General features: G+C 44.1%; 1 protein-coding gene across 4 annotated transcripts in view; it reads right to left on the bottom strand.

The window, feature by feature from the left end:
- The window catches only part of SPDL1 (spindle apparatus coiled-coil protein 1), a 41,630-nt gene extending 15,784 nt beyond the window's left edge, over positions 1-25,846 (bottom strand). The window contains exons 1-8 of one of the 4 annotated variants that reach the window (XM_053296480.1): positions 25,699-25,846; positions 17,072-17,256; positions 15,092-15,268; positions 14,177-14,371; positions 12,892-13,041; positions 6,611-6,709; positions 4,587-4,697; positions 2,068-2,208 (exon numbers count right to left, since the gene is read on the bottom strand). In XM_053296480.1, the coding sequence (XP_053152455.1) occupies positions 2,068-2,208; positions 4,587-4,697; positions 6,611-6,709; positions 12,892-13,041; positions 14,177-14,371; positions 15,092-15,268; positions 17,072-17,236 (1,038 nt within the window). In that variant the 5' untranslated portion in view covers positions 17,237-17,256; positions 25,699-25,846. The other 3 variants (XM_053296481.1, XM_053296479.1, XM_053296482.1) reach the window with 3 other exon arrangements.
- Between the last annotated feature and the right edge of the window lie 33 nt (positions 25,847-25,879).

A 25,879-nucleotide genomic window follows, 5' to 3' on the forward strand; every position in this document is an offset into this window, starting at 1 on the left:
GTATGTCAATGTAAACCGCTTGGGGAACCTGTTGTTGAAAAGCAGTATATAAATATTTGTTGTTGTTGTCTAGTTCCATTTTACAACAGGACTCAGTAACTTTCTCAAAAAGTATTCAGCCCTGAAACAGATGGATTAAAAATAAAGGGAAGAGTAGCCCAAACATATGCAGAATGCATCCCACCTCTCTTCTCAACACTATGTAATCACAGCCCACTCAAATACATCTGAGATTAGAATGGCATGAACCCTGAATACACAGGGTAGCTGTGTGTGTGTGTGTGTGTGTGTGTGTGTGTGTGTGTGTGTACATACATATACTCGCACGCGTACACACACACGGAGACACCTTCACTAGTTGCAGCTGTGAGCTCTGTATATTCATGCTGGATCATCTGGAATCCAGACAATGCTCTGGTGATGTCAGAGAGTTCAACACTGAGACCTTGCAATTGTGATTATATCCCAATTGAATTACTGTAACATGTTCCATGTGAGGCTGCCCTTGAAGACTTTTGGGGAAATTCAACTTGTCCAGAATGCAGCTGCTAGGTCTTAGCAAGAAAAAGGCTATCCAAACACATCACACCTGTTCTGAAGCAGCTGCACTGGTTACCAGTTTTTCTTTACAGATATTATTCAAGGTGCAGGTGATGGCATTGAAAGCCCTAAATGCTTTGGGACCAGGGTTTATGAAGAAGGACCACCTTCCCCCTATACATGAATTTGTCTGACTCATAAGAGCTTTCAGAGAGGCCTGACTGCATTTACCACCTCTGAAGTATATATGGTAGTCATTTGGAATAGGGCCTTCTTGACGGTACTCAGTTGATGATACTCAGCTTTTTATCTCTACCCCTAGCCAAACAGGTGATGCCGTCCATGTGCTGGCTCAGTGTCTGGATGGGCCAAAACAAGCTCAGGCTTAATCCTTGCAAGACCAAGTTGCTCTTGTTCAGTGTGTTCTTGGCAATTGCCCAAATTGCAAGAGAGAGAGAGGGTTCATGATCTAGGGGTCTTCTGGACTCGCAGCTCCTGCTTGAACAGCAGCTAGAGGCCGTTGCCAGGGATGCCTTTGCCCAGCTTTGGCTGGTTCACCAGTTACGGCCTTTTCTTGACCAGCAGGCCCTGGCAACAGTAACTCATGTCTTCATTACCTCTCGTTTGGATTACTGTAACGCACTCTACCTAGCGTTGCATTTGAAAATGATTCAGAAGCTTCAACTAGTCCAGAATGCAGCGGCCCAACTCCTTATGGGTGGCCATAGATTTGATAGTGTCACACCTCTTTTATGGTCATTGAACTGGTTGCCTGTTAGCTTCTGGCTCCAATTCAAAGTGCTCATTCTCACCTACATAACCCTTATGGGCTTAGCACCTATATATCTCTGGGATTGCCTCTCTCGGTTGGTTGTATCCTATCCTGTAAGGACTTCTCAGCTGGCCCTCCTTAGTGCCGTGGGCCCTGGTGTAGTGTGTGCGTGGTACCTGGGCCGCAGGAAGGCCTTCTCTGTGGCCACCCCTCTTTTTTGGAACACTCTCCCCCCGCCCCCCCAGTTCATTCATTCCCCTCCTAAGTTGATTTTAAGGCTCTTTTTAAGACCTACCTGTTTTGCCAGGCTTTAGCCCTTGGATTTAAAAATATATATATTACTGATGTTGTTGTTCACTGCCTAGAGTCTTTGAAGGAAGCGATATACAAGAAATTCTTAAATAAATAAATAGTAGCCCAACTCTTGTTGATCAGACTGGCCTCTTCCTTTTTTTTTTTTTTTTGCTGCCTCATGAAAAGTTTACTATTTAGGCAGGCCTTTGCTATTGATTATGATTATCCTTGCCATACTTTTCCTAAGGTTTCCCGCCCCCTGCACCTCAACTTGATATTCCATTTCAATCTGATGCCATATCTTGACATGAGGAATACTACATGCTTACTTCCAAGTCAATTTATTCAGAATATCTGGTTCAGCGTCCACTGTGTTCAACATTTTCTAACACAGTCATGGGATTCCTTATCTAGTTGCCAATAATGATTTAACAAAATAGTCTTGCTGCCCATGCACTTACCGTAGATTTCTCCAGTTGTTTCACTTTCATTAAAAGTTCTTCTATTTCACCATTCTTTTGTTGAAGCATATTCTGCAAACGTTCCAGCTGATCATGCTCTCCTTGTGAACCTTTCATTCGTAAGAGTGTAGCCATCTGCAGCTGCAAGCCAAATCCAATTTTGGATCAACACTTCTACCAATATCCTGGTACAATAAGCATTCAGCCAGCTCAAATCTATGAAGTTAGGCAGGATGTCTAAAACCCAAAACTGTGAAATAAGTTCTATGAACCCAATGGAGTTCTGAACTTGTTTTCATTCTAACAGCAGCCTTATTCCAATACAGCAAACTGCTTTTGAAATTAAGAGACATTTCAAGAGCACTCCAATATGGCATAGAGATGAGCAATTGAAAGTAGCAAAGCCAAACATTCTACTTAGCCAACCCAAGCCTCCTTCATGAATGTAATCAGCTCTCTGGATTTCAGCTCATATTTCTGAGGCATCAAAGACACTAAAGGAATTATGTCAACCCCCCTGCCCCCAAACAGATCCCAAAACTTAAAATATTCTTAAGCTTTCATAATTAAGGCCTCCTTTTATTTATTCAGTTTCTATACCACCTTTCCTTTGCCCTCTTACAACCAATACGTACACATAATTAACAGCATTACTCAAAACAAAGACAACACCAGCTTTAAATCTTATAGCAAATAGCTGTAAAGCTGCTTAAGTGCAGCTTAAGAGAAAGATGTCCAATGTAGCTGGAAGAAGGGAGCACAGGTACTCTTCCGCTTCCTATTAAGTCACTTGCAAAAATGCTTCGATACAAAGGAAGGGCACTAGTACTGTGATGAAATTCCTTTTACTAGCTGAACCCGCACAGAGCATCTGTGCGGTAGTTTATTTCCTTTTTGGGTTTAGTTGGGAGAATTCGTTTGGCTGGTCCTCCCTTTGTAGCCGTGCATTGCACCCTGTTCCCCGATCTCCCCCCTCCACAGCTCTCTCACTCGTTCTGTCCCTCTCGCTTGCTGCCACCCCACAGCTCTATCGCTCTGTCTCTCCCCCCGCGCCTCTCTCGCTCTCTCTGTATCTCCCCCCGCGCCTCTCTCTCTGCCCCCCCATGCCTCCCTCCCTCCCTCTCCCCCCACGCCTCCCCCTCCCTCTCCCCCACACCTCCCCCTCCCTCTCCCCCTTGCCCTCCCCCCATGCCCCCCTCCCTTGCTCTCACCCCACGCAGGTTGCTTCAATGTATACAATACATAAGCAAAACAGTAACACACACACAATTTAGTTTACCTGAAGCCAATTTTTAACTGCTTCCCACCAGGGAAATATATATATATATTTACAAAGAAAGATGAGTACGATGCATTCTCCTCAAGCATACTTTTGCCTGAGAAATACCAGCATTTACCAAAACCACAGCACCAAGATCAACCATGACTGGGCTGCTATTGCTAAGAAAATGGATTTAATTTTCTATATTTCCCTTTCCATTTGCCATAGGACTTTTAAAAAGAGAGAGAGATCTGGCCCTATTCAAAAAGATTTTATTGTTATTACTTGCTTCTTGAACCTTTTGGACTAACTCCTGCTAACTGGGGAAAGAGGCACCTTTTTAAAGTGGTGATGCTCTTTTTATATAGCAGAAGGTGAGCAACTGGCCCTATCCGCCACCAGCACAGTTCCCCTCCATTGACTTTTGCTGGTGTCTTGTGTCTCTTAAGATTGTGAGCCTTTTGGGGACAGGGAACCACCTTTATCTATTTATTTCTCTATGTAAACCGCTTTGGAAATTTTTGTTGAAAAGCGGTATATAAATCTGTAGTCGTAGTAGTATTTGCTGTAGAGGATATGTTTACTACAACCTGCCCACTGTTTTTTAATTTAAAGAAGCTCATTCTTTAAGAACTCAACAAATATAAAGCTTAATTTACCCCTTAATGTACCTCTGTTAATTGAGCAAAGATATACCTTTCAAAGCAGTAAATCTCTTATATTTAGCAGGAGGAGAGCAACTGGCCCTATCCAGCTCCAGCACAGCATCCCTCCAGTGGCTGTTGCTGATATCTGCCTTAAGATTCTTTTTAGATTCTGAGCCCTTTGAGTACAGGGGCCATCTTATTTATGTATTATTTATTTTTCTGTATACACCGCTTTAAGGAATTTAGTTGAAGAGTGGTATATAAATATTCGTAGTAGTAGTAATTTAAAGCAGTGCAAGAACTAAGAATTTTAAGAGCACTCTAGAAGCAGGAGAACTGCTTACATCATGACTGAAGACTACCTGATCTACAATAACAATAATTCACAATAGATGAATTACTCGCTAAAAATCTCAATAGATGAGATTATCTTCACACAGCTGGGGGGAAAGAAGAATATTTAAGTAACAAAGAAGAGACTTCAGAACACAAATTGCTTCTTGGGTACAAGAAATAGAAAGGTTATTGTTATACAATACAAGCACATATTTTTAACTCCTATACCTACACTCTTGGTTTTCTGACAAAATGAAACCATGGATTAATCATACCTTCATTCTTTGAAGCTGTTCTCTAGTGAAAGTATGCTGTTTTTGTAGCAACTGGTATTTTACTTTCATACTGATCAGCTGACGCTCCATTTCTGCTCTACGATCTTCCACCTATAACATATTAGTGACAATTGTTGCACACATTGCTTAGAACTTAATACATTTAGAAGTCAACAGCAAGTAAAAGATTCCATAGGAAGCCTGTAGATACAGTAGAAGAGACAATGTGTCTTTCAAACCATCTAATACTATAGATGGTAACACAATGCCTCTGCTGTGCAGCTTCTGTATTCTTTTAACAAAGATCTCTCCAACTTAGTGATAACGACCAAATGAATTATTTGCCAGACAACCTGAAATAAGTGTTTCACGCTAAGCTTATTAAGGAATACTTTGGGCTATAATAGCTAACTGAGCAAAGAAGCACCTTTTAAAGTAGTGATTATCTTACATTTATCAGAGAGAGCGAGTTACTGTCCCTATCCAACCCTAGCACAGTATCCTTACCTTATACTTCTTTTTAGATTGTGAGCCCATTTGGGCCAGGGAACCATTTTATTCATTTATTTTCTATATACACCACTTTGAGAACTTTTGTTGAAAAGCAGTATATAAATATTCCTAGCAGTAACAGTAGTAAGATGCAAGACTATCCATTTTACTATATTACCAATTGTAGTGATGGGAAGGATTTGAGGAAAGTCTAGGCCTCACTCAGAGCAACTGCTGGAAGGGTGGGCTTTTCCTAAGAAGGAGAAAAGCCCAGGGAAATCGAAACAAGAGGATCAATCCAGAGGACTGGGTGGGAACTACAATCACAGCCAAGAAGAGAAAGCTTTGTTCTGTTTGTTTGTTCTGTCCCAAGAGAGTCCTGAGGAAGCAGCTGGCTGAGAAGCTGCTAGGGAGATGGGAAGGCTACAGCCTGGAGGCTGGAGACAGCCTGTCCCTGCCTGTGACTAATAAATAAAAAGATCCCTGCCTGTGAGTAATAAGATAGGGACCATACTGTATTGGTTGAATCTGGTTAAAATTCTCACTCTTACAATCTGCTTTATGAAGAGACAATTGTTCTTATTGCATATTCTTTTTCTTTTAATCTAATAATAAACATTTGTTGGTGAAGTCTGCTACTCTTCATTGTTGGTCTGCCTTAGTCACATGCCTCTGGAGGCCTAGGAATGCTCAGCCCCTTCTAGGGAGAGTTTTGCCACTTTCCTCACCCCCACCCCCAAGGAATCTTCTATGGAAAGAGTGGTTTGTCCCAGATTAAAAGAAAGTGGATGGCAGCCTACTGTTACTCCCTTACATGCAAGGATTCCCCCCAGAGAACTCCGCCCCCCACCCTCTTCTGGCTATGGTAGGAGTTATGACACCAACATACACCAGATTAATACATACTTAACTATAACAAATGCGCCTATTAATAGAAATTCAGTCCATTAAACAAACTCCTACTTTTGTTTACAGCAGTAAACAGAGCCTCACTTGTCAGCAACTCCCTCTCACTCACACACACACACACACAAACACACCCCTAGTGCAGTCGAGCTTAATTAGTACTTTCTGATGGCAGCTCCTGCAGAAGAAGCTGGATAGTAACTGCCTCAAAGAAGAGTTACTTGCACTGGTATTTTGATACTAGCTAGACTGGCTGGGCTTTACCATAGCTATGCCACTTGTACTAATTCTGCTGGGTTTTTTGGACTATAACCAACCATCATGGGGATATGTAGCTCCAGTGCCGATTACACCAATTCATCACTCACAAACACATATTGAATTGCTTTTGATCCAGGAGGCTTGTGCAGCACTACAGTGGTTCCTGAAATATCTCAACCAGGAAGGGATATCCTGTGAATACATTAGAGCTATCAAGTTGAAATATTTGCTCAAAGTACATTTCTGGTTTTAAAAATTGTACAAGGGATTTAAATACAATGGTCAGTTTTTGAAGTGACCAACTGGAAACACCTGCTAAAATTAGTTAGCACATGCATTTCTAGTAATTACGTTAAGACCAATACCTCAGCAAACAAAGAATTGCCTTTACTAGAAGGATCCAGGGCCTGCTGCAATGCGTGATCAAGCTGAATCTGAAGGTCTCTATTCACCTCACGGGCTTTCTGTGTTAAGTCAAGAAAAAACATTAAATGCCCATTATTATAATCATAATTACCTACATTTTGGCAGAATCATGTTACAATCTAACTACACCCTTGCTTCACATGTTTTGTTTCCCCCCCACTTCTAGTGTTCTTATTTATGCATCTTATCTACATTGCAAAACAAACAGCATCTCCCACTTCTCACTGACCAGAGTAGAAGGAGGAGGAAAAACTGCAACCTAAGAACAGTGGCACAGATAGGTTGGATAGGCCCTAGGGCACTATCTATTTATTGTTAGATTTTTATACTGCCTTTCATTAACACAATCCCAAGGCAGTTTACAAAATATTTAACAATAATATATGACTAATTAATAGAACTTTCACAATAAACATATTAAAATTGGGATATAACATGCAATAAACATATTAAAATTGTTTTAATAAAAATAATGAATTTAACAATAAATTTAATAAAAATATTACACAATAAACATTAAAATTGGAATATAAAAACACAAATCTAATTCAAAATTTAAAAAACATGCACCCTATAATTATAAAATACAAAGCAACAGCAGCAACAAAAACAACACTCATATAAATGCCTGGATAAAAAGACAATTTCACTTGCTTTCTAAAAATCATGATGGAGACTGAGGAGTGAATGCCCACTGGGAAAGCATTCCAAAGTCTGGAAGCAGCAACTGAGAAGGCCCTGTCCCGCATGCACAGCTGTGTTGCTAGTAGGGGTGTGCACGGAACCGTGGAACTGCGGTCCGGCACTGGGGTGGGGGATTGTTTTAAGAGCGGGGGGGGGAGTGTTTACTTACCCCTCCCGCCGCTTTCCACCTCTGGCGCCGATAGTTCTATTAATAATTGGGGTGGCAGGATACCTCCCTGCCGCCCCTTTCCTCGCTTGGCTCTGCTGCTGGCACTGCGGCTGCGCTGTAAAAGGCTTCAATGTTGCGCGCGTGCTTCACGTCTCTAGGCAATTTACCTAGCTTAGGCAGTAGATTTCTGCCCATTATTTTCAAGAACATTTGTTATTCCTCCATAGGCATATGTAAAAGGCTTCGGTAAGCCTTTTTCGCGCACGCACTTCACGTCTCCGCGACGTGCATGCCTACAAACAGACCCACATGCTCCCACTGTTGCTGCCGGCCCTCCAGCCGCCTCGGGGGAGAAGGGAGCACACAGCCTCCCATGGCCCGAGCCCTGAGCGCGCCCCTTTCCTTCCACCGCCCTAGCACCGCAAGCAGCACCTCGTCCTTGCCCTCCGCCAGCGGAGCACACGCGGGGCCCAGCACGAAAAACTCTCTACCGCCACCGCAGCTGCAACCACAGTTACAGCAGCCCCCTCACCTCCCCGTCCTGGGGCCGTCAGACGCACACCCACCTGCAGAGTCCGCAGATGACCTCCTTCTCGGAGATGTGAAGCGCGCGCGCAATGTGCACACGCGAAAAAGGCTTATTGAAGCCTTTTACATATGCATATGGAGGAATAATGAATGTTCTTGTAAATAATGGGCAGAAATCTTTTACTACTACTGCCTAAGCTAGGTAAATTGCCTAGAGACGTGAAGCACGCACGACATTGAAGCCTTTTACAGCATAGCCGCAGCGCCAGCAGCCAGCCAAGCGGGGAAAGGGGCAGCAGGGAGGTATCCTGCCACCCCAATTATTAATAGAACTACGGACGCCAGAGGTGGAAAGCAGTGGGAGGGGTAAGTAAACCCTCCCCCCGCTCTTAAAGACCCCCCCCCCCCGGATCATCCGAACCCGAACCACCCATGTCCGGACCGTTCCGGACGGAGGCCTGTAGAATGGCCTCCGGACCGGTACGGGGACATCCCTAGTTGCTAGTTCACTTGATTCTGGGATAAAACAGAGAGCACCTTTCTATTATTCTGGACGGTATTATACATACAGCCTGAGACTATGGGATCGGAGTGCCTATTATGAACTTTTCACCCTGCCTGGGTCTGGCAAAGGTTCACAGCTGGTCACTAGCACAAGCAAGAATTGGGCAACATGCTTTGGAGTCAAGACAGGAACAAGACTAAAACAGGACGTGCCATCAGCTTGAAAGCAGACCCTTTTCTCAAAAGATAAACTATTCAGGGGAAAAATCCTCCCTTTTAACCGTTTGAAAGCACTCTTCAGGAGCAGAACAGATAACGGCACATTTAGGTTGAATCCTTACAGGCAAGGATTCAACCCAAATAAACTCCCCTCTCCTCCTATGGCAGGAATTATGACACCAGCTCATTAAAAACTATAGGTGTGCATCTCTTGGCATCTAAAGACATCTCCATTTTAAGATAAGCTATTCACCACATACACACATTTGCAAAGCTTACTCTTGCCCTTTTGTCTGGCAAGTTATACCCAAAGATGACTAAGTCCATGCAGCAATTTAAACTTTTGTTTTACAGGAGATCTCTCACCTTCCGGGGGGGGGGGCTTTCTTGGAAACTGCCTCAGATGTTGGCCTAATACTCCCATAATCCCTGGCTATTGGCTACTGTGGCTGGGGATTACGGGAGTTGTAGTCCAAGAACAGATGAGGGGCCTAAATTGAACAGGCCTGTTCTAAACTGTATTTCTGTCTTCTTATTCCATCCAATACACAAAAACTTGTTCAAATTGATACTGGAACCTAACTGTTCAGCTATCCGAGCTAATTTTCCAACTTTAAGCCAAAAGCATAGTTGGAGTGTCTAGCCAGTGCTCCAGGACAATTCTGGTAACAACTGAGACCCGCGCATTGTCGACTCACAAAGCAGAGCCCCCTCCAATGCCCTTGTCGAGTGGGCAGAAACCCTTGGGAGTAAACAGTCCCTCAGGTATCCAGGGCCCAAACCATTAAGGCAAGGCTGCTCAGCTACGGCCCTCCTGCAGATGCTGGCCTACAGCTCCCATAATCTCTGGCTATTAGCCACTGTGGCTGGGGATTATGGGAGTTGTAGTCCAAAAATAGCTTTGGGGCCTAAGTTGAGCAGGCCTGCATTAAGGTCAAAATTAGCACTTTGAACTGGACGTAGAAACAAATTGGCAGCCAAGGTTGCTTTTTCAAAATGGGTGTAGTATGACCCCAGCTGGCAGCACCAGATAAAATCCTAGCTGCTGCATTTTGCACTAGCAGCTGTTTCTGAAGATTTTAAGGGAAACCCAATGTACAACACGTTATAGCAATCCAGTTGTGACATGACTAAGGTGTGGGAAACAGTGGCCAGATCGACCTTCTTGAGAAAGGGATGCAGCTGGTGCACTAGCCGAAGCTGTGGAAAGGCACCCCTGGCCACCACCTCCACCTGAGCTTCCAAAAGCAGAGCCGGGTCCAGTAATACCCCAAAGATGCATACCTGGTCTTCCAAGGGGAGTGCAACCCCATCCAGAACTGGTCAAATCTCCTCATCCTAACTGGCTCTCCTACTGACCAACAGCACCTCCATCATGCCCAAATTCAATCTCAGTTTATTAGCTCACATGCAACCCATCACTGCCTCCAGCCCCCGATTCAGGACATCCACTGAGATTCTAGGAGCAGCTGACAAGGAGAAATAGAGCCGAGTGTCATCTGTATACATATTGCTGACAACAGTCCAAGTCCCCCGATGACCTCTTCCAGTGGTCATAACATGTAGATGTTAAACAGCATGGGGGACAAAACCGAACCTTGTGAGACTCCACAGGCCGAGCAGTATTCCCCAAGAACCACCTTCTGGACCCTTCACCCGAGGAAGGACTAAAGCCACTCCAAAGCAGTACCTCCGATCTCTATACTCAAGAGGTGGTCCAAAAGGAGACCATGGTTGATTGTATAGAACGCCACTGAGAGGTCCAGCAGAACCAACAGGAATTCACTCCCCCTGCCAAGCTCCCGGTGTAGATCATCCACTAGAGCAACCAAGGAAGATTCAGTCCCATATCCATCATGGAAGCCAGATTGAAAGGAGTCTAGATATTCTGTATCATCCAAAACCCTCTGAAGTTGGGATGCCACCACACGCTCTATCACCTTGCCGAAAAAGAGAAGGTTAGGAACAGGTCTATAGTTATCCAGGTTGGAGGAATCAAGGGAGGGCTTTTTAAATAATTGTCTTACCATCGCCTCCTTGAGGCATGGTGGTTTGAAGATAGGACCTCCCACCATCGCCAGGCAGCAACAACGAGGAGTGCCTACCAGTTGGGATGCAAGTGCCTGCTCAACCTCAACTCCACACCACTCTAGCCAAGCTAACACAACTAGATTATGTCACTGTGCTGACTCAGTGTGGCAGGGCTGCCCTGATGACAGTGAGGACAGGCCTACTTTAAAGGATAGTTGGATTCTCACTAGGATCAGGGCACTCTGCCTCAATCAGCCAGCTGCCAGAGAGTAGGCACGAATTGGAACCAAGCACCCAGTGGAGGGGTGCTTAGGGCCAAGCACCCAGTGGTGTGGATGAGCAGCCCCAGAACACTTGAGGCCTCCAGGCACTCAGCCCCTCCCCATCTCTAGTTAGCTACATCCCTGCCCAAGAAGGAAACACAGGAGAATTTTGCACAGGCAGCCTATTTCCACCCACAAACACACACCAAGACACAGAGATAACTTATGCCTCCCCAGACATGGTCTGTACTTTCTCTCACAACACTGCTAACCATGAAAGCTCCTATTCTATTTTAAGCATACAGTCAACTCACAGTTTCAGATGTGTAGGTTCTGCAGGGTTGGGAAATCAATTTCTTGGATGCTTACAGCCTGCCATTTACAAACATATACTAACAATGACCTGTATGAAGATGGTCAACATGACTGGCTAGCATTCCAAGCAGTCTTAACTGGCACTGCATCCGCAGAAGGCTCCGTAGCACAGCTCACTCCAGTATGTTGCTGAGCAGATGCAGGCAGGCAGGCGCGCACGCACATTCCAAGCAGTCACAGAGGATTCTGCTGTTCTCTTTCAAAAGGACTTTTTGGCTTCAGAAAAATGTTTGCCATTTGTGCAGACCTCAGGGATATATTTCTAAAGTCAAACAGTCCTTTTGGAAGAAAGAGAATGCAATGAGACAATCTTTATTACGATTAGTTCACTCTTTCATAGTTAACATACACCAAATATTGCTGGGCATTCTCTAGGCCTCACTTCAATGCCCTTCGTTCAACATTATTGGAAGGTAGATTTCAGCATATACCTGTTTCACAGTGGCAATGCCCTTGTGAGATCGCAACAGAAGCTCATATTCTATTGCGGTGCTGTTTCTATCAAAATCTGATTTTACCATTCAGGGACTTTTGGACAATTTTTATGTTAAGTTTCTTTTAGAGGATAGAGATTCCTATGTCATCTATAAAGTAGCTAAATTTTGTTTTTTTAGCATCTAGGACACATTATATGCTTGTCTAGACAATATGAGGAACAATGATATAATCAACGATAGTCAGTGATGTATGTAGATTTGTATAAATGCCTTTATCATATTGTCTTGCTGGTTATCTTGTTACGTACTTCTAACATTGCTCGGAATGTCAGCCACTACTTATGAGTTCAACCAAAAGAACCTGGGAGTGCAGAAAGATCTATCTGGTGGCAACACCAACTCCCAAAACACTACACAACAAGTAAAGGAACGCTAGCTTCACCAGACATAACTTCCCAAAAGGTAAGGCTTGCAAGTATGCTCCTAAAATGAGACAGATTTGGGTGGGTTAGGATGGGATGAAGAAAGTTTACTGCAGGCCAAATCAAACTTCCAGTGGTGCAACAAATCCATTCAACAAAAGGGTCCCCAGACTAAGCAGGATTGTAGTGGTGGATCCACTGGCCCTCTCTGTAACCATCTCTATGGAAATGGCTCACAGAACAAACAACTAAGCAGAGAGTGTGAACAAGGAGAGAGAGAGAGGACAAGTACACACGTGTGTAATGTTAAGCCTCCTCCACACACTACAAAATATTGCCCACTTTTACTTTATTTACCAATCAGATTTAAGGGAGCATTCAATCAAGTATCACTAGCAGCAGTTTCACCATTGCATCTAATAATCTAAGTTCATATGAAGTAAAATTATTCAACATATGCAACAGAATATTTCAGCTTTAAATCAGCTAAAAAAGCTATCCAAAAACCCCTATTATAAAGTAATCTCTACTATTTTAGTATTAATGCCAATAATATTATGTCTGCCTGTCAACAGTTTGATGTGTTACCTCCAATGCATTACAGTAAGAAATAAGATCTTTTTCCCTTTCTTCTTTCTCCTCTTCAAGACGTGCCAGTCGATTAGTGAGATTGCCATTTCCAAGCTCCAGCTGCTCTTTGCTGTACTGCAGATCACGTAACCTGTCTTCAAGATCTGTCTATCACAAAATTAAGTTCCTAGTTAGCACTCTCTTACACCAAGCTGTTGTATTTTCTAACATACAATTTTGTCTTCACTCATCTGTACAAAAAGACAGAGACCGCAGCCCAAAACAAAGAATGGAATGCAAGTTCTATTGCTTGTAATAGTACTAAAGCAAGAACAAATATGGGCCGGACTAGGATTACATAGCAGGATGTTGCTCTACATAGCTAACATCTCTTCATTTATCCACAAAAGTACAGGATGCCAAAACAGATTATTTTTGCCAGCACAGCATTTTTCCAGTGGCTGTTGCTGGTGTCTACTTTCTGGTTTGTTTGTTTTTAGATTATGAGAACTTTGTGAGACAGGAAGGGTATTCAGGGCAGCCTAGCCTAGGTCAGGCTGCGCATGTGAAGTGCAAAGAGCGAGGTCGCGCCTGGCACTGCACCTTCACCAAGCCCCACTTTGAAACCCGGAGTTTAGCTGAGCTTAAGCCAACCTGTGGTTCACTTAACCTCGGCCAGCAATTGTCTGGATGATCACCACCGAGTTAAACATCTGCCCCCTGGCCAACCACCACTTCTGGCAGCAAGTTGGAGACAACAAGTGGCCACGCGAAGCAGCTGCAGAGCTTATGCCCTGAGATACCCTGGGATGTGCGGGGAGGGAAGTCCTCCTGCTCCCAGCATCTCCCTCTGCCACTCCACAGCTTGTGTGGGTGCATGGTGCAGCGGAGGGGAGGAACAGCGGCTGCTCATCTTCCAAGCTCCTGCCTTCCCCGCAGCTCATGTGCATGATCTCAGGGGATCATTTTGTTTCTTTTTCCAATGTAAACTGCTTTGAGATCCTTTTGCTGAAAAGTGGCATATACATTTTATTATTTATTAAGTTCATTTCTATACTGTCCCGTACAGAAATCACAATCTAAAAACCACCATTAAAATATTAACATGATTAAAACAATTTAAAAATACAAATAAAAGCTCTCAAATCCGAAGCTTTAAAATAATAAGCAAAAAGCCTGGCTAAACAGGCATGTTTTTAGGTCCTCCTTAAAAACATTTAGAGAAGGGGAAATTCTAATTATCTGTAATAGTAGTAGCACTAGCATGTATTGGATACTTTACTCAGACTTATTTGTTCCATACCTTTGCCTGTTCAAGTGCCATCAGCTCAAGCTGAAGACTGAGCACTTCTGAAGACATGGTTTCATGTACACGTTCTGACATTATTCGCAGTTCTTCCGATTTAGACGTAACAACCTCCTTCAGGTGATCCACTTTGTGCTTCAACTGTTTCTCACTAAGCAGAGTTTCATCTAGCTCAGATTTCAGTTTTTCCACCTTAGAAACAGGACATATATTATCCGGGGAGTGGGGGGATCTTTGTTTAGAATCCCTTATTTAAACATATCAAATCACCATCTAACTGCTTCCACCATGCAACTTAATGCGGCATTTCCAGGTGGCCTCCCAGCCAGAACGTGCCAACCAAAAACAAGCTCTCTTCCCTAAGACTTCAACTCAGCCAAAACTGTACAATAGTTAGACATAACATTTCAAGAAAAATTACTGTTGAGAATCCCAAACGGTTTAATAAAATCCCAATTACCCATGCTATTTGGGCAAAAAGACACCTTTTAAAAGAGTGGCTCTCTCATACTTAACAGGGATGCAGTAACGGTCCCTATTCATCCCAGCAGAGCATCCCTCCCAGTTCCTAGTGTGTCCCTCTGTGTTTCTTTTTAAGCAGTTAGCCCTTTGGGGACAGGGAACCATATTTTCTTTCCTTTTCCTTTGTAAACTATTTTGAGCTCTCTTTGTTAAGGTTCAAAATAAACCTTAATAATACAACAATTAACACTGCTATTCTAGCACACTGTTAATCAAGCAGACAAAGCACCTAAATCATCAATTCTTTTGCACTATGATGGCTTGGAAAAGTTCTTCAGATTCAAGACCGTTTTATCAATCCTATCCAGGACAAACACCAAATAATCACATGTCATGGTTATCAGTTATTCCAACTAACTTGCACTTAAGATATATATGCATATCCCAAACCTTATTCTTAAGTTCATTTATTTCTTGTCCATGCCGTCTTTCCAGTTGTTCGCGCAGTGTATCAAGTTGCACATTTTGCTGCTGCTTAAGAACCTCACATTCAAGGTTTACACTTCCTAATATTCTGTTCTTTAATTCCACTTCTCTCTGGAGCGTATACTTTTCTTGTTCAAAGTTCTGCGGGGTGGGGGAAGGAATTATATAGAATTTGTAGTAGGCCACAATCCATGGTGCAGGGTTAATTCCACACAGTGAGGCTTCTGATGCTCAGGTACATAGAACCCAGCACACAAGCCACTTTGTAACCTCTTCAAGTTACAAAGATATACTGCAATGCAAAACAGATGACAACTCTTTTTAAGTAGTAAGACACTTCACTAGGCATTCATGGAGGTGGTCAAGAGCACAAGCCTTGGTCAGTTTTATACATCCTCCTTGTCTCCTCTGCCTGCCAAAACCCAGCACCCAATGGTCAGAAAACCAACCAGAGTGGTATCTTGTACAACATAAAGAGGCATCATCACTCATGCTGTGCACACAGAAGTTCTTTGCACATGCAGGCCTCTTTGGATCTTGACCCAAGGATTATTTCAAACACAAAAGTTGATTTGGAAGCAGTTAGAAATGCTATCCCTATTAGGGATGTGCACAAATCACAGTTCAAAGAGTGATTCATAACACATCTCCTGCCCCTTTAACACAGAGGAGAGCAGGTCCATACCTGCTCCGCCACTGCCACTTCCTGAATTGTGGTGCTCCTCCTAGCTATCTTTGTGAAACCGGCAGCACTCTCCCCCAGCACAACATTGACATGCACATGGCTGATGCACATGTACATGCCATCATCATGTGGAGACAGCTGGGGGAAAGCGCCACTGGCACGCAAAAATAGCAGGGAGGAGTGCCGTGGTATATGAAGTGGCAACAGTGGCACAGGTATGGACCTGCTCTCCTCTGTGTGAATGGTGCAGGGGATGTGTTACAAATCACCCCTCGAATCGTGATTCATGCACATCCCTAATCCCTATAGAACAGCAAAGTTAATCCGACAAAAATATCACCTGAATGGAAATATTTTGACCATCAGCTGTGTACTATGAAAACATGAAGTGCCCACTGAACTAAATGGACAGCGTGCATACAGCAGGAGCAAATTCTAGGAAATCCAGACTTCTCTCCCAGTGCTCTCCTTAAACATTTAGCCTTGCAACACCAGTCACACACTTTGGCCAGATGCAATACCTTCCCTACAAGCATGCAGGATACCACCTAGGCCGCTTCACACACCATGCTTTGAGTGTATATTAAGATGTGACCTTAGTATGCAATAAAAGCATATTTGAAGATGAACACTGTAAATATACTTAGGAAGAGTATTAATGCTTGTCACCATCAGACAATGAGCAACAACTCTCATAAGAGCCTTGAAAATACCACTCTATTTGGATTGGGGAAAGGAAAAACAAGCTGAACTGGGGAAATGCATAAACAGAAGTCACATGGGGTGAAATCTGGGAAGAGAGTGTACACAGAAAACAATGCATAAAGGAAAAGAACATATTGTATGCAATGCTTGCACACAGGCACAACTGCTCTTCTTCTTGTAGAATAGTTTTAATTTAAGTCCATTTTTAACTGAGTGCACAAACCATCATTTACTCTAGCAAGGCTCAATATTACAATTTAAGTCCCAAGGAAATCTCTGTAGCCATCCAGCATGTTAACATATTTAAAAGCTCAGCCTCAATTAAGCAAGACATGTGTGCCATTCATTTATGAAAATAGTTTGCAAAGAGTTGTCAAAATTACAATATATCTGATTTCTAGGTTTGGTGGTTTTAGGCCAAATTGTTATGTCTCAAAATATAAGGATTAACAGCTATGGTATACAGAATTCTTTATCAAAAGGTAAAGTAAAAAGGTAAAGGTAAAGACTCAATCTTGGTAAAAACATGTTTCAATAAGGGTTTAAAAGTTTACCTCTGTCATGGTGACTATTTCATTCTGCAGTTCATCTAGCTGATTCTGCAACAGGTTTTCACTCTCCACCAGCTTTAAACCATATTGTGCTGCCTTTCTTCTTTCTTCCTCTGCTTCTTTGAGCTGGCATCGAAGACGCGAGATTGTGTCTACATCCACCTCCATTTTTTTTACACTTAAACTGCCTGAAAATGAAAGAAGTGTAAGAAATATTAAGCCTGTTGTGTCTTAAGCAATGTAGCTTTTATTGATAAAGCCACAAGCATATCATTATCAGTCTCCACTGCTTGGATCTGTGGTAAAAGATTTGGAGAAACAAAACTCTTAATTACAGAAGACAGACTTCAGAAGTCATAGGCTGGCACTGTGCTAAACATAGAGCCTCACTTCTCACAAATTAACAAGTGGCAATGAAGATAGGGTTCACAAATCTTAAATTTATAGTTTCTGAAATATCAAATAACTTGGGTTTTAAACATTTAACAGGAAGTGCCAAGCCAACATCCTTCAGTAATGAAGAAATCAGCTAAAGTTAGCTTACACACAATAGCAGTGGATTCAAGTGCCTTTATCCTCTTCAGCCCGACTAAACGAAATAGCTTGTGACAGGACAATAATCTACATTATAAACTCCACCTTTGGCTGTCAGCAATGCCCATGCATTTTGAAGTTTAAAATGAATAGTATTTCCCCGCTTTTGAGTATCCTGAAGTAGCACTAAGGAAAGGTTTAGTATAAATACAGAAGCAAACATTGTTCAATACTATTTAAAACTCATTATGACAAACACTAACCGAAAGCCAGAACTGGAGATGGTTTGAAAGTGAAGTGAAGAAACAACCCTTTACTGTAAAAATCAATTGCACATTAACAGATATTGATAGAATACTTATACAGGAGCTAGAAAATACCTCCCGCAGAAACATTCTGAAGCCTTATAGAGAAAAAATAAACCAGCAACTCACCTTCAAGTGCATTTTATCTTACGATATTGTAAACTTAAAATCTGCAGTGAAAACATTAAACTAGTAAAATTTAATTATTCCTGCACTGAAAAGCTTCAGCTGATTCAGTCACCCATCCTGTTGCCTTTCAGAATAGGTAAAGTCACATGGCAAGATAATTGAAATGCAAATCCTTTTCAAGCTGCTTGAAGCAGCTGTTCACTATTTCCATGGATGCCAAAGCTTACCCTGCTGTCAAAGAACAGTGGCTCTCTGTAACCAAAGCCAACATCCATCTAGGCTCCTTCCCTTCCAACACTCAGGAATAAGAAAGTTTCCTCTAACACTGTTTACCTTAGCTTTAATGTACATCCTCATTACGGTAGCTCCTTGAGCAATTTCTGACAAATTCCCTCTCTCCTGCTGTTACTCTCTTGCAACTGGTATTCTGCCTTTGAGGCTGGAGGTGGCCCATAGCCCTCAGACTAGCAGCCGTTGACAGACCTTCCTCCATGAAGTTATCCAATCCCCAAGCCATCCAGGTTGTTGGCTGTCACCACATCTTGTGGCAGAGAATTCCACAAGTTGATTATGCATTGTGTAAAAAAGTACTTCCGTTTCTTGGTCCTAAAAAAGTACTTCCATTTCTTGGTCCTAAATTTATAAATTGAATTTCTTGGCAATCAATTTCATGGGGTGATCCCTGGTTCTAATGTTATATGAAAGGGAGAAAAATTTCTCTCTATCCACTTTTTCCACACCATGCATGATTTTATAGACCTCTATTATATTTCCCCACAGTCGTCCTTTTTCTAAACTAAAAAGCCCCAGGTGTTGTAGCCTTGCCTCATAAGGAAGGTGCTCTAGGCCCCTGATCATATTGGTTGCCCTCTTCTGAACCTTTTCCAGTTCTACAATGCCCTTCTTTAGAGGTGGCGACCAGAATTCTGCACAGCACTCCATATGTGGCCACACCAGTTTTGTTTAAGGGCATTAAAATATTAGCAGTTTTATTTTCAACCCCCTTCCTAATGATCCCTAGCATGGAATTGGCCCTTTTCACAACTGCCACACATTGAGCTGACACTTTCAACGAGCTGTCCACCAAGACCCCAAGATCCCTCTCCTGGTCAGTCACCGACAGCTCAGATCCCATCAGCGTATATGTGAAGTTGGGTTTTTCGTCCCAATGTGCATCACTTTACACTTGCCAACAATGAACCACATTTGCCATTTTGTCACCCACACACCCAGTTTAGAGCGATCCTTTTAGGGCTCCTCACAATCGGTTTCAGATTTCACTACCCTACCCTATAAAGTTTGGTGTCATCTGCATGCGCATGTCGGGTACTTCCTGTCACTTCCGGACTGACGAGGCAACATGGTGGAAGTGAAGTAGACTGCCACCCCGCCGGACCCTTTTGAAGTGTAGCGCCGGTGGGGGAAACGTGGCAGAAGGGGTTAGAGCACCCTCTCCCATCCTTAAAGTTATTCCCCTCGCTTTCGAGCCACCCCCTGCTGGTTCCGTGCACATCCCTACCAACCGCCTCCCTGGCAGGTTTCCTGCTTCTCAAGTATTTGAATAATTTTTTGTTATTCCCCTTGATGCTTTTAGCTAAATGTTCCTCAAACTCTCTTTTCACCTCCCTTATTGTCACCTTGCATTGCTTTTGCCAAAGTTTGTGTTCCTTCCTGTTCTCTTCATTTGGGCACGCCCTCCAATTTCGGAGGGAAAACCTCTTCCCCTTTATAGCTTCCTTGATTTTACCTGTTAACCATGCTGGCATCCTCTAGGTCTTGGTGGTACCTTTCCTCCTTTTTGGTATACATTCTAATTAGGCTTCTAGTAATTCACTTTAGTAAACGCTATGCATTCTGGAGCAAAGTGACTCTCCTGATTATCCCTTTCAGCCTTCTTTTCACCATACTCATTTTCAAGAAGTTTCCTTTTCTGAAATTCAAAGTGTCTTTGTTAGACTTCCTTGCTGGTTCTCTCCCCACATGTATGCTGAATTTGATCACACTATGTTCACTGTTCCCTAAAGGGTTCATGACACTGACCTCATGCACCAGGTCCTGGGTGTCACTCAGGATTAAATCCAAAGTCGCCTTCTCTCTGGTTTATTACATGACCAACTGTCCTAGGGAACAGTCGTTCAGCGTATCTAGGAATTTGACCTCTCTGTCATTACCTGACTGTGAATTTACCCAGGCTATGTGTGGGTAATTGAAGTCACCCATTATACTACCCTGCCTCTCCTTGACACCTCCCTGGTTTCCTTCTGCAACTCCCAGTCACTGTCAGCATTTTGATCTGGAGGGCGACAGCAAATCCCCAGTAGCACATTTCCTTTCAGGCCTTGTATTGTCACCACAGGGTTTCTATGGAGGACTCCAGTCCTCCTAGGTTTTCTAGCTTGTTAGATTCTAGATTCTATCCATGGAGAGCCAGCGTGGTGTAGTGGTTAGAGTGCTGGACTAGGACCAGGGAGACCCGAGTTCAAATCCCCATTCAGCCATGAAAACTAGCTGGGTGACTTTGGGCCAGTCACGTCTCTCTCAGCCTAGCCTACTTCACAGGGTTGTTGTGAAAGAGAAACTCAAGTATGTAGTACACCGCTCTGGGCTCCTTGGAGGAAGAGCGGGATATAAATGTAATAATAATAATATCCCTTCTTTAACATACAATACTACTCCACCTCCAAGGTGCCTCTCCCTGTCCTTTCTATAGAGTTTATATCCAGGGATAACAATGTCCCACTGGTTCTCACTGTTCCACCATGTTTCTGTTATGACCACTGTATCTATTTCCTCAATAACAAAAAAGCACTCCAGCTCGCCCATCTTGGCTCGGAGGCTTCTGGCATTGGCATATAAGCACCTATACGATGAATCTCCTACCTGTAGTGTATTGCTCTTTGCTGTCGAGTTTATTTGGTCACTGACTGTAAATAAATGAGTTGAGTTCTTACCTGGTGTATGCAGTGGTCCCTCTAATTTTTTTCATCTCTGTGCAGAATGAGTTTTGTTCCGGGCGGCAGTATTAAGTTAGTGTTTTCGCATCTGCATTCAGAGTGGGGCCTTCCTAATTCAACCTGAGCGGAATCTAAAATTAACTGAGCGTACATCCAAAAACTTGTGAGCTCGCGCACGTGCACACACTTTAGAAGGAACAGTGGGTGTATGATATCTTTCTTTTGGCTCTTTGATCTCTTTGACCAGCTAGCACAGCCTTCTGTCTGCTCTTTATGTGGTTCTACTCTGTCTCCTTCTGTTTTATCTGAATCTTTTACACCCTTGCAACTTAAGAGATGGCATTTGCTAAACCGGATACTGCCCAGCTCCTGTTGGCTATTCCCTAGGCATCATTTTAAAAGCTGCTCTGAGACCTTTTTGATTTTAAGCACCAGCAGTCTGGTTCCATCTTGGTCCAAGAACAGCCCATCTCTTTTGTACAGGCCTTGCTTGCCCCCAAAATCTATCCCAGTGCCTAACAAATCTAAACCCCTCCTCCTGGCACCAACTTTTCATCCACGCATTGAGACCCCTCAGCTCTGCCTGTCTCAGTGAACCTGCATGTGGAACAGGTAGCATTTCTGAGAATGCTACCTTGGGGGTCCTGGACTTCAATTTTGCTACCTATCAGCTTAAATTTGGCTTCCAGGACCTCCCGACTACATTTCCCCACATTGTTGGTGTTGACGTGCACCACAACAGCTGGCTCCTCCCCAGCACTACCTAACAGCCTAATCTAGATGCCATACCGTGTCTGCAACCTTTGCACCAGGCAGGCAAGTCACCATGTGGTCAACACATTGGTCACAGACCCATCTCTCTATACCTTTAATGATTGAATCGCCCACTACAAGGAGGCCCCCACCCCCCGGAGGAGTATCCCCTGTGCGAGAGGATATGGGCTCATCGTCCATGGCAGGGGTCCCCTCTTCCTCAGACTGATGCCCTCCTTTCCGGAGACCTCCATCACTCCAAGGAGCTATCAGCCTTGGAGTGGGATGCCTCTACCATGTCTCTGAAGGTCTCATCCATATGCCTCTCTAAGCTTCTCCAGATCCACCATCTTATTCTTGAGGGAACGAATCTGCTCCCTGAGAGTTGCAACTTGCACTGAGCACACACTCATGACTTCTGCCCATGGAGCAAATAGTCGTACACGCAAACTGTGTGCAGTACATTGGGAAGTGCCCCTTCCCCTGCTGGCTTTCTATCTTAATAACTGGTTTGGTTGGCTGTTTACAGTATTTAGAGATTGTTTATTAGAAACTTAGGTCCTGGCTGTATTGGTCAACTATTTAACTGTTCAAACTTCCCTTCTCAAGAATATGAAGGAGGGAGTAGTACTTACCTTCTCTTTCCACTGGGCTCCTTGTGATCGAGGGGGCTCATTTTAGACTCGACGCAAAACTCCAATGCCCTATATGATATACCTGTTGGCTAAGCTCTCAGGCCTTTACCTCTTCTATAGAGAGTAAGCTTCAAACTGAGACAAACTGAGAATGTGATCTTTCAATACACTAAAATAGGCCCAGTAGCTGATAATGAAGCCTTATCATGCAACTACTTTATAAGGGTGCCAAAGCATGCCTACTATCATATACCCCAAAGATGAAACAGGAATAGCTTGTGTGGCACAAGCATCTAGCACGTGGCACAAGCTAGACACTGTTGGATATTCTAAGTATTTCAAAATAAGGGTAAAACCTAGAATCACCAAATGTCAAAAGGCATTATGTTATATATTTCCTCTAGTACATTTACTTGGCATTACTTTTTTGGCTGGGGTACAGATATAAAGCTGAGTATCATCATCATATTGATGAAAACTTACCCCAAACTGATGGATGACCAAGCCCAGCAGCTTCATGTAGATGTTAAAGAGAATGGGAGGAAGGACCGAGCCCTGTGGAACCCCACAAGAAAGGGGCTAGAGCACAGAACACTCACCTTCAATCGTCACCAACTGGAATCACCCAGTAAGGCAGGAACAGAACCACTGAAGAACAGTGTCCCCAAGACCCAGCCAACTTAAGTGCTCCAGAAGGAAAGCATGATCAATGGTATCAAAGGCCACTGAGAGATCAAGCAGAACCAAGAGAGGTGTGCTTCCCACATCAAGGTTATGATACAGGTCATCCAACTAAGGATGTGCACGGAACTGGCTGGCCCGTTTCGAGGCTAGACTGGCCTCAAACCCAACCTGGCCAGTTCGGTCTGGCACTCCCTCAAATCCCCCCCATTCCGGAGGGTGGGGGTTCGCAGACATTTTTTAGTATAAATGAATAAATAAATAAATAAATAAATAAATGATTTAAAAAACAACAACTTTACTCTCCTTGGGGGAGTTCCTAGAGGCAGTGGGGCGGGGGGTGTCCGCGGAGGTTCCCCTCCCCCCCCGTTGGCCTTCCTCATGCCCCACTCAGCTGGTTCGGCCATTCTTCGGCCTTCACCCATGCACCTGTGCACTTGGCCTCTACATAATGGCTGGCAGGTGAAGGCCAAAAACTGGCCGAAGAGCGGCCGAACCGGCCAAGTGGGGCATGAAGAAGGCCAACAGGGGGAGGGGAACCTCCGCGGGACCTCCCCCTCCCACCTCCAGGAACTTTTCCGAGGGGAGTAAATATATAACTAAATTGAAGCTCATGGACCCCATTTGGGGGTGTTCAGTCCGGAGTTGGACCGAATTGGGTGGTTCAGTTCAACCCCGAACTGTCAAACTGAACCTGTTTGACGTCAAACCTGTTTGCACACCCCTACATCCAACAGGGCAACCAATACTGTTTCAGTGTGTGCTGCAGCCTGAAAACCTGACTGGCAAGGATCCAGGAAATCAGTCTCCTCCAGGACTCTCATCAACTGAGCACAAACCACCTTCTCCAAAATCTTATCAAGAAAAGGAAGATTGGACAGTAGTTATCCAGATTGTCAGGGTTGAGAGAAGGCTTCTTCAGAAGAGGTTAGACCACTGCTTCTTTAAGGGCTGATAGAACAAACCCCTCCTGAACAAAGGAATTAAACGTCTCCCAAAGCCAGGAGAGAACATTCCCCTTCTCAGCCCTAACGAGCCAGGAGAGACAAGGGTATAGGCTAGAGCAGGCATCCCCAGACTGTGGCCCTCCAGATGTTGCTGAACTACAACTTCCAGCATACCCAGCCACAAAAAATTATGTCTAGGGATGCTGGTAGTTGTAGTTCAGCAACATCTGGAGGGCCGCAGTTTGGGGATGCCTGGGCTAGAGATCACTGTGCCCACGCTGGCAAGAATCCTGTCCACATCATCAGCCTCAACAAGCTCAAAGATATCCCAGATAGTATCACAAGACTCAGCCTCAACAGATACTGAGCAATTGGAATCCAAATCTGACCGAAGGCGAGCAACTTTATCAGTGAAAAACCTAGCAAACATGTCACAGTGGCCAGGCTGAAGTCACCAGAATCAACCCTTCCCAGCAAAACACAGGTGATTCGGAAAAGAGCCGCTGGATGGGAATTCGCTGACACAATAAGCACGGAGAAATGAGACGATTTCACCACCCTTATCACCACTGTATACTCCTGAACATAGGCAAGCAACCATGCTCGGTTGGCTTCTGTCTTAGTATTCCTCCAGCGGCGCTCTAGGCATTTTTTGACTTGCTTCATCTCAAAGTTCCCCAGAAAACCAAGGAAGCTTGGTTTAATGCTGTTTAAGTGGCACTAAAACACATCTGTCAGTATTTGTTAACTTTTGAAAAACCCCATAACTCTCATCTTCATACATAAGATGAGAAAATTCTCCAGTCTTCAATGGAGACCTGCATCACATGGGCAGAACTGTTCAGTGAAGCATTCTAACTTATAAAACCTACCAAACAAGGTTAAAGTAAATTACAAAAAGTGTAAGTTAATGCCATTAAAACACAGCAATATTTATCCCATTTGTTTTTATAATTAGCATAAGTGTCAGACCTAATGATGTTTTGGATGCATGACTGCGAGTGCTGTAAGATATCCCTGTTAGGGGATGGGGCCACTGCTCAGTGGAAGAGCATCTGCATGTTTACATGCAGGTCCCTGGTTCACCCCCTGGCATCTCCAGGTAGGGCTGAGAGACACTCCTGAAAGCTTGAAGAAGCAGCTGCCGGACAAAACTGACTTAGAGTAACCAGTGATCTGATTCGATATAAGGCAGCTAAGAAACTCCTATATCTGGCAGCAGTGATATAAGAAGATGCTGAAAGGCATCATCTCATACAGCACGGGAGAAGGCAATGGTAAACCCCTCCTGTATTCTATCAAAGAACACCACAGGGCTCTGTGGTTGCCAGGAATCAACACCAACTCCACGGCACACTTTACCTTTATGGCCGATTGAAGAGCCAAGCCTAATAAACGGAAGAAATTTGCGACATTGGCTTCCGCAAACCAGAGACGACTTCCATCAGGGGCACAAGACGGCAAAGAAAAGGAGCGTTCTAATACTATATATTTACAGAAACTAGCAGTCTCGCCCTCCACCACTCACCTGGCCACCGGAGAGCGAGAGAGGGCGCTGGAGGAGAACGAGCCGCCACGGGCTCTGCTGCATTGCTCCTCCTTCGCCCTCCCCTCGCAGCCGTAGCACCCTTCTCCCGCTCACTGTCACTGCTACGAAAGGACGACGAAGAAGAAAGGCAAGAGGGGACTCACCCGGGCTCTTCTTGGCGGGCTCCCGCTCGCTCCTTCTCTCCCTCCCTCTTACTGGAAGAACAGCCGTTACTCCCTGCCCAGGCGGCGCAGCCGTGATGACGCACACACGCGGCACGCGGCACGCGGCGGGAGTGGAGAGAAAAGAAAACCCCGAAGGGCCCCGGCTCAGCCGTCCTCTTCT

Source organism: Hemicordylus capensis, chromosome 2 (genome assembly GCF_027244095.1).
Source record: "Hemicordylus capensis ecotype Gifberg chromosome 2, rHemCap1.1.pri, whole genome shotgun sequence".
Taxonomy (NCBI): Eukaryota; Metazoa; Chordata; class Lepidosauria; order Squamata; family Cordylidae; genus Hemicordylus; species Hemicordylus capensis.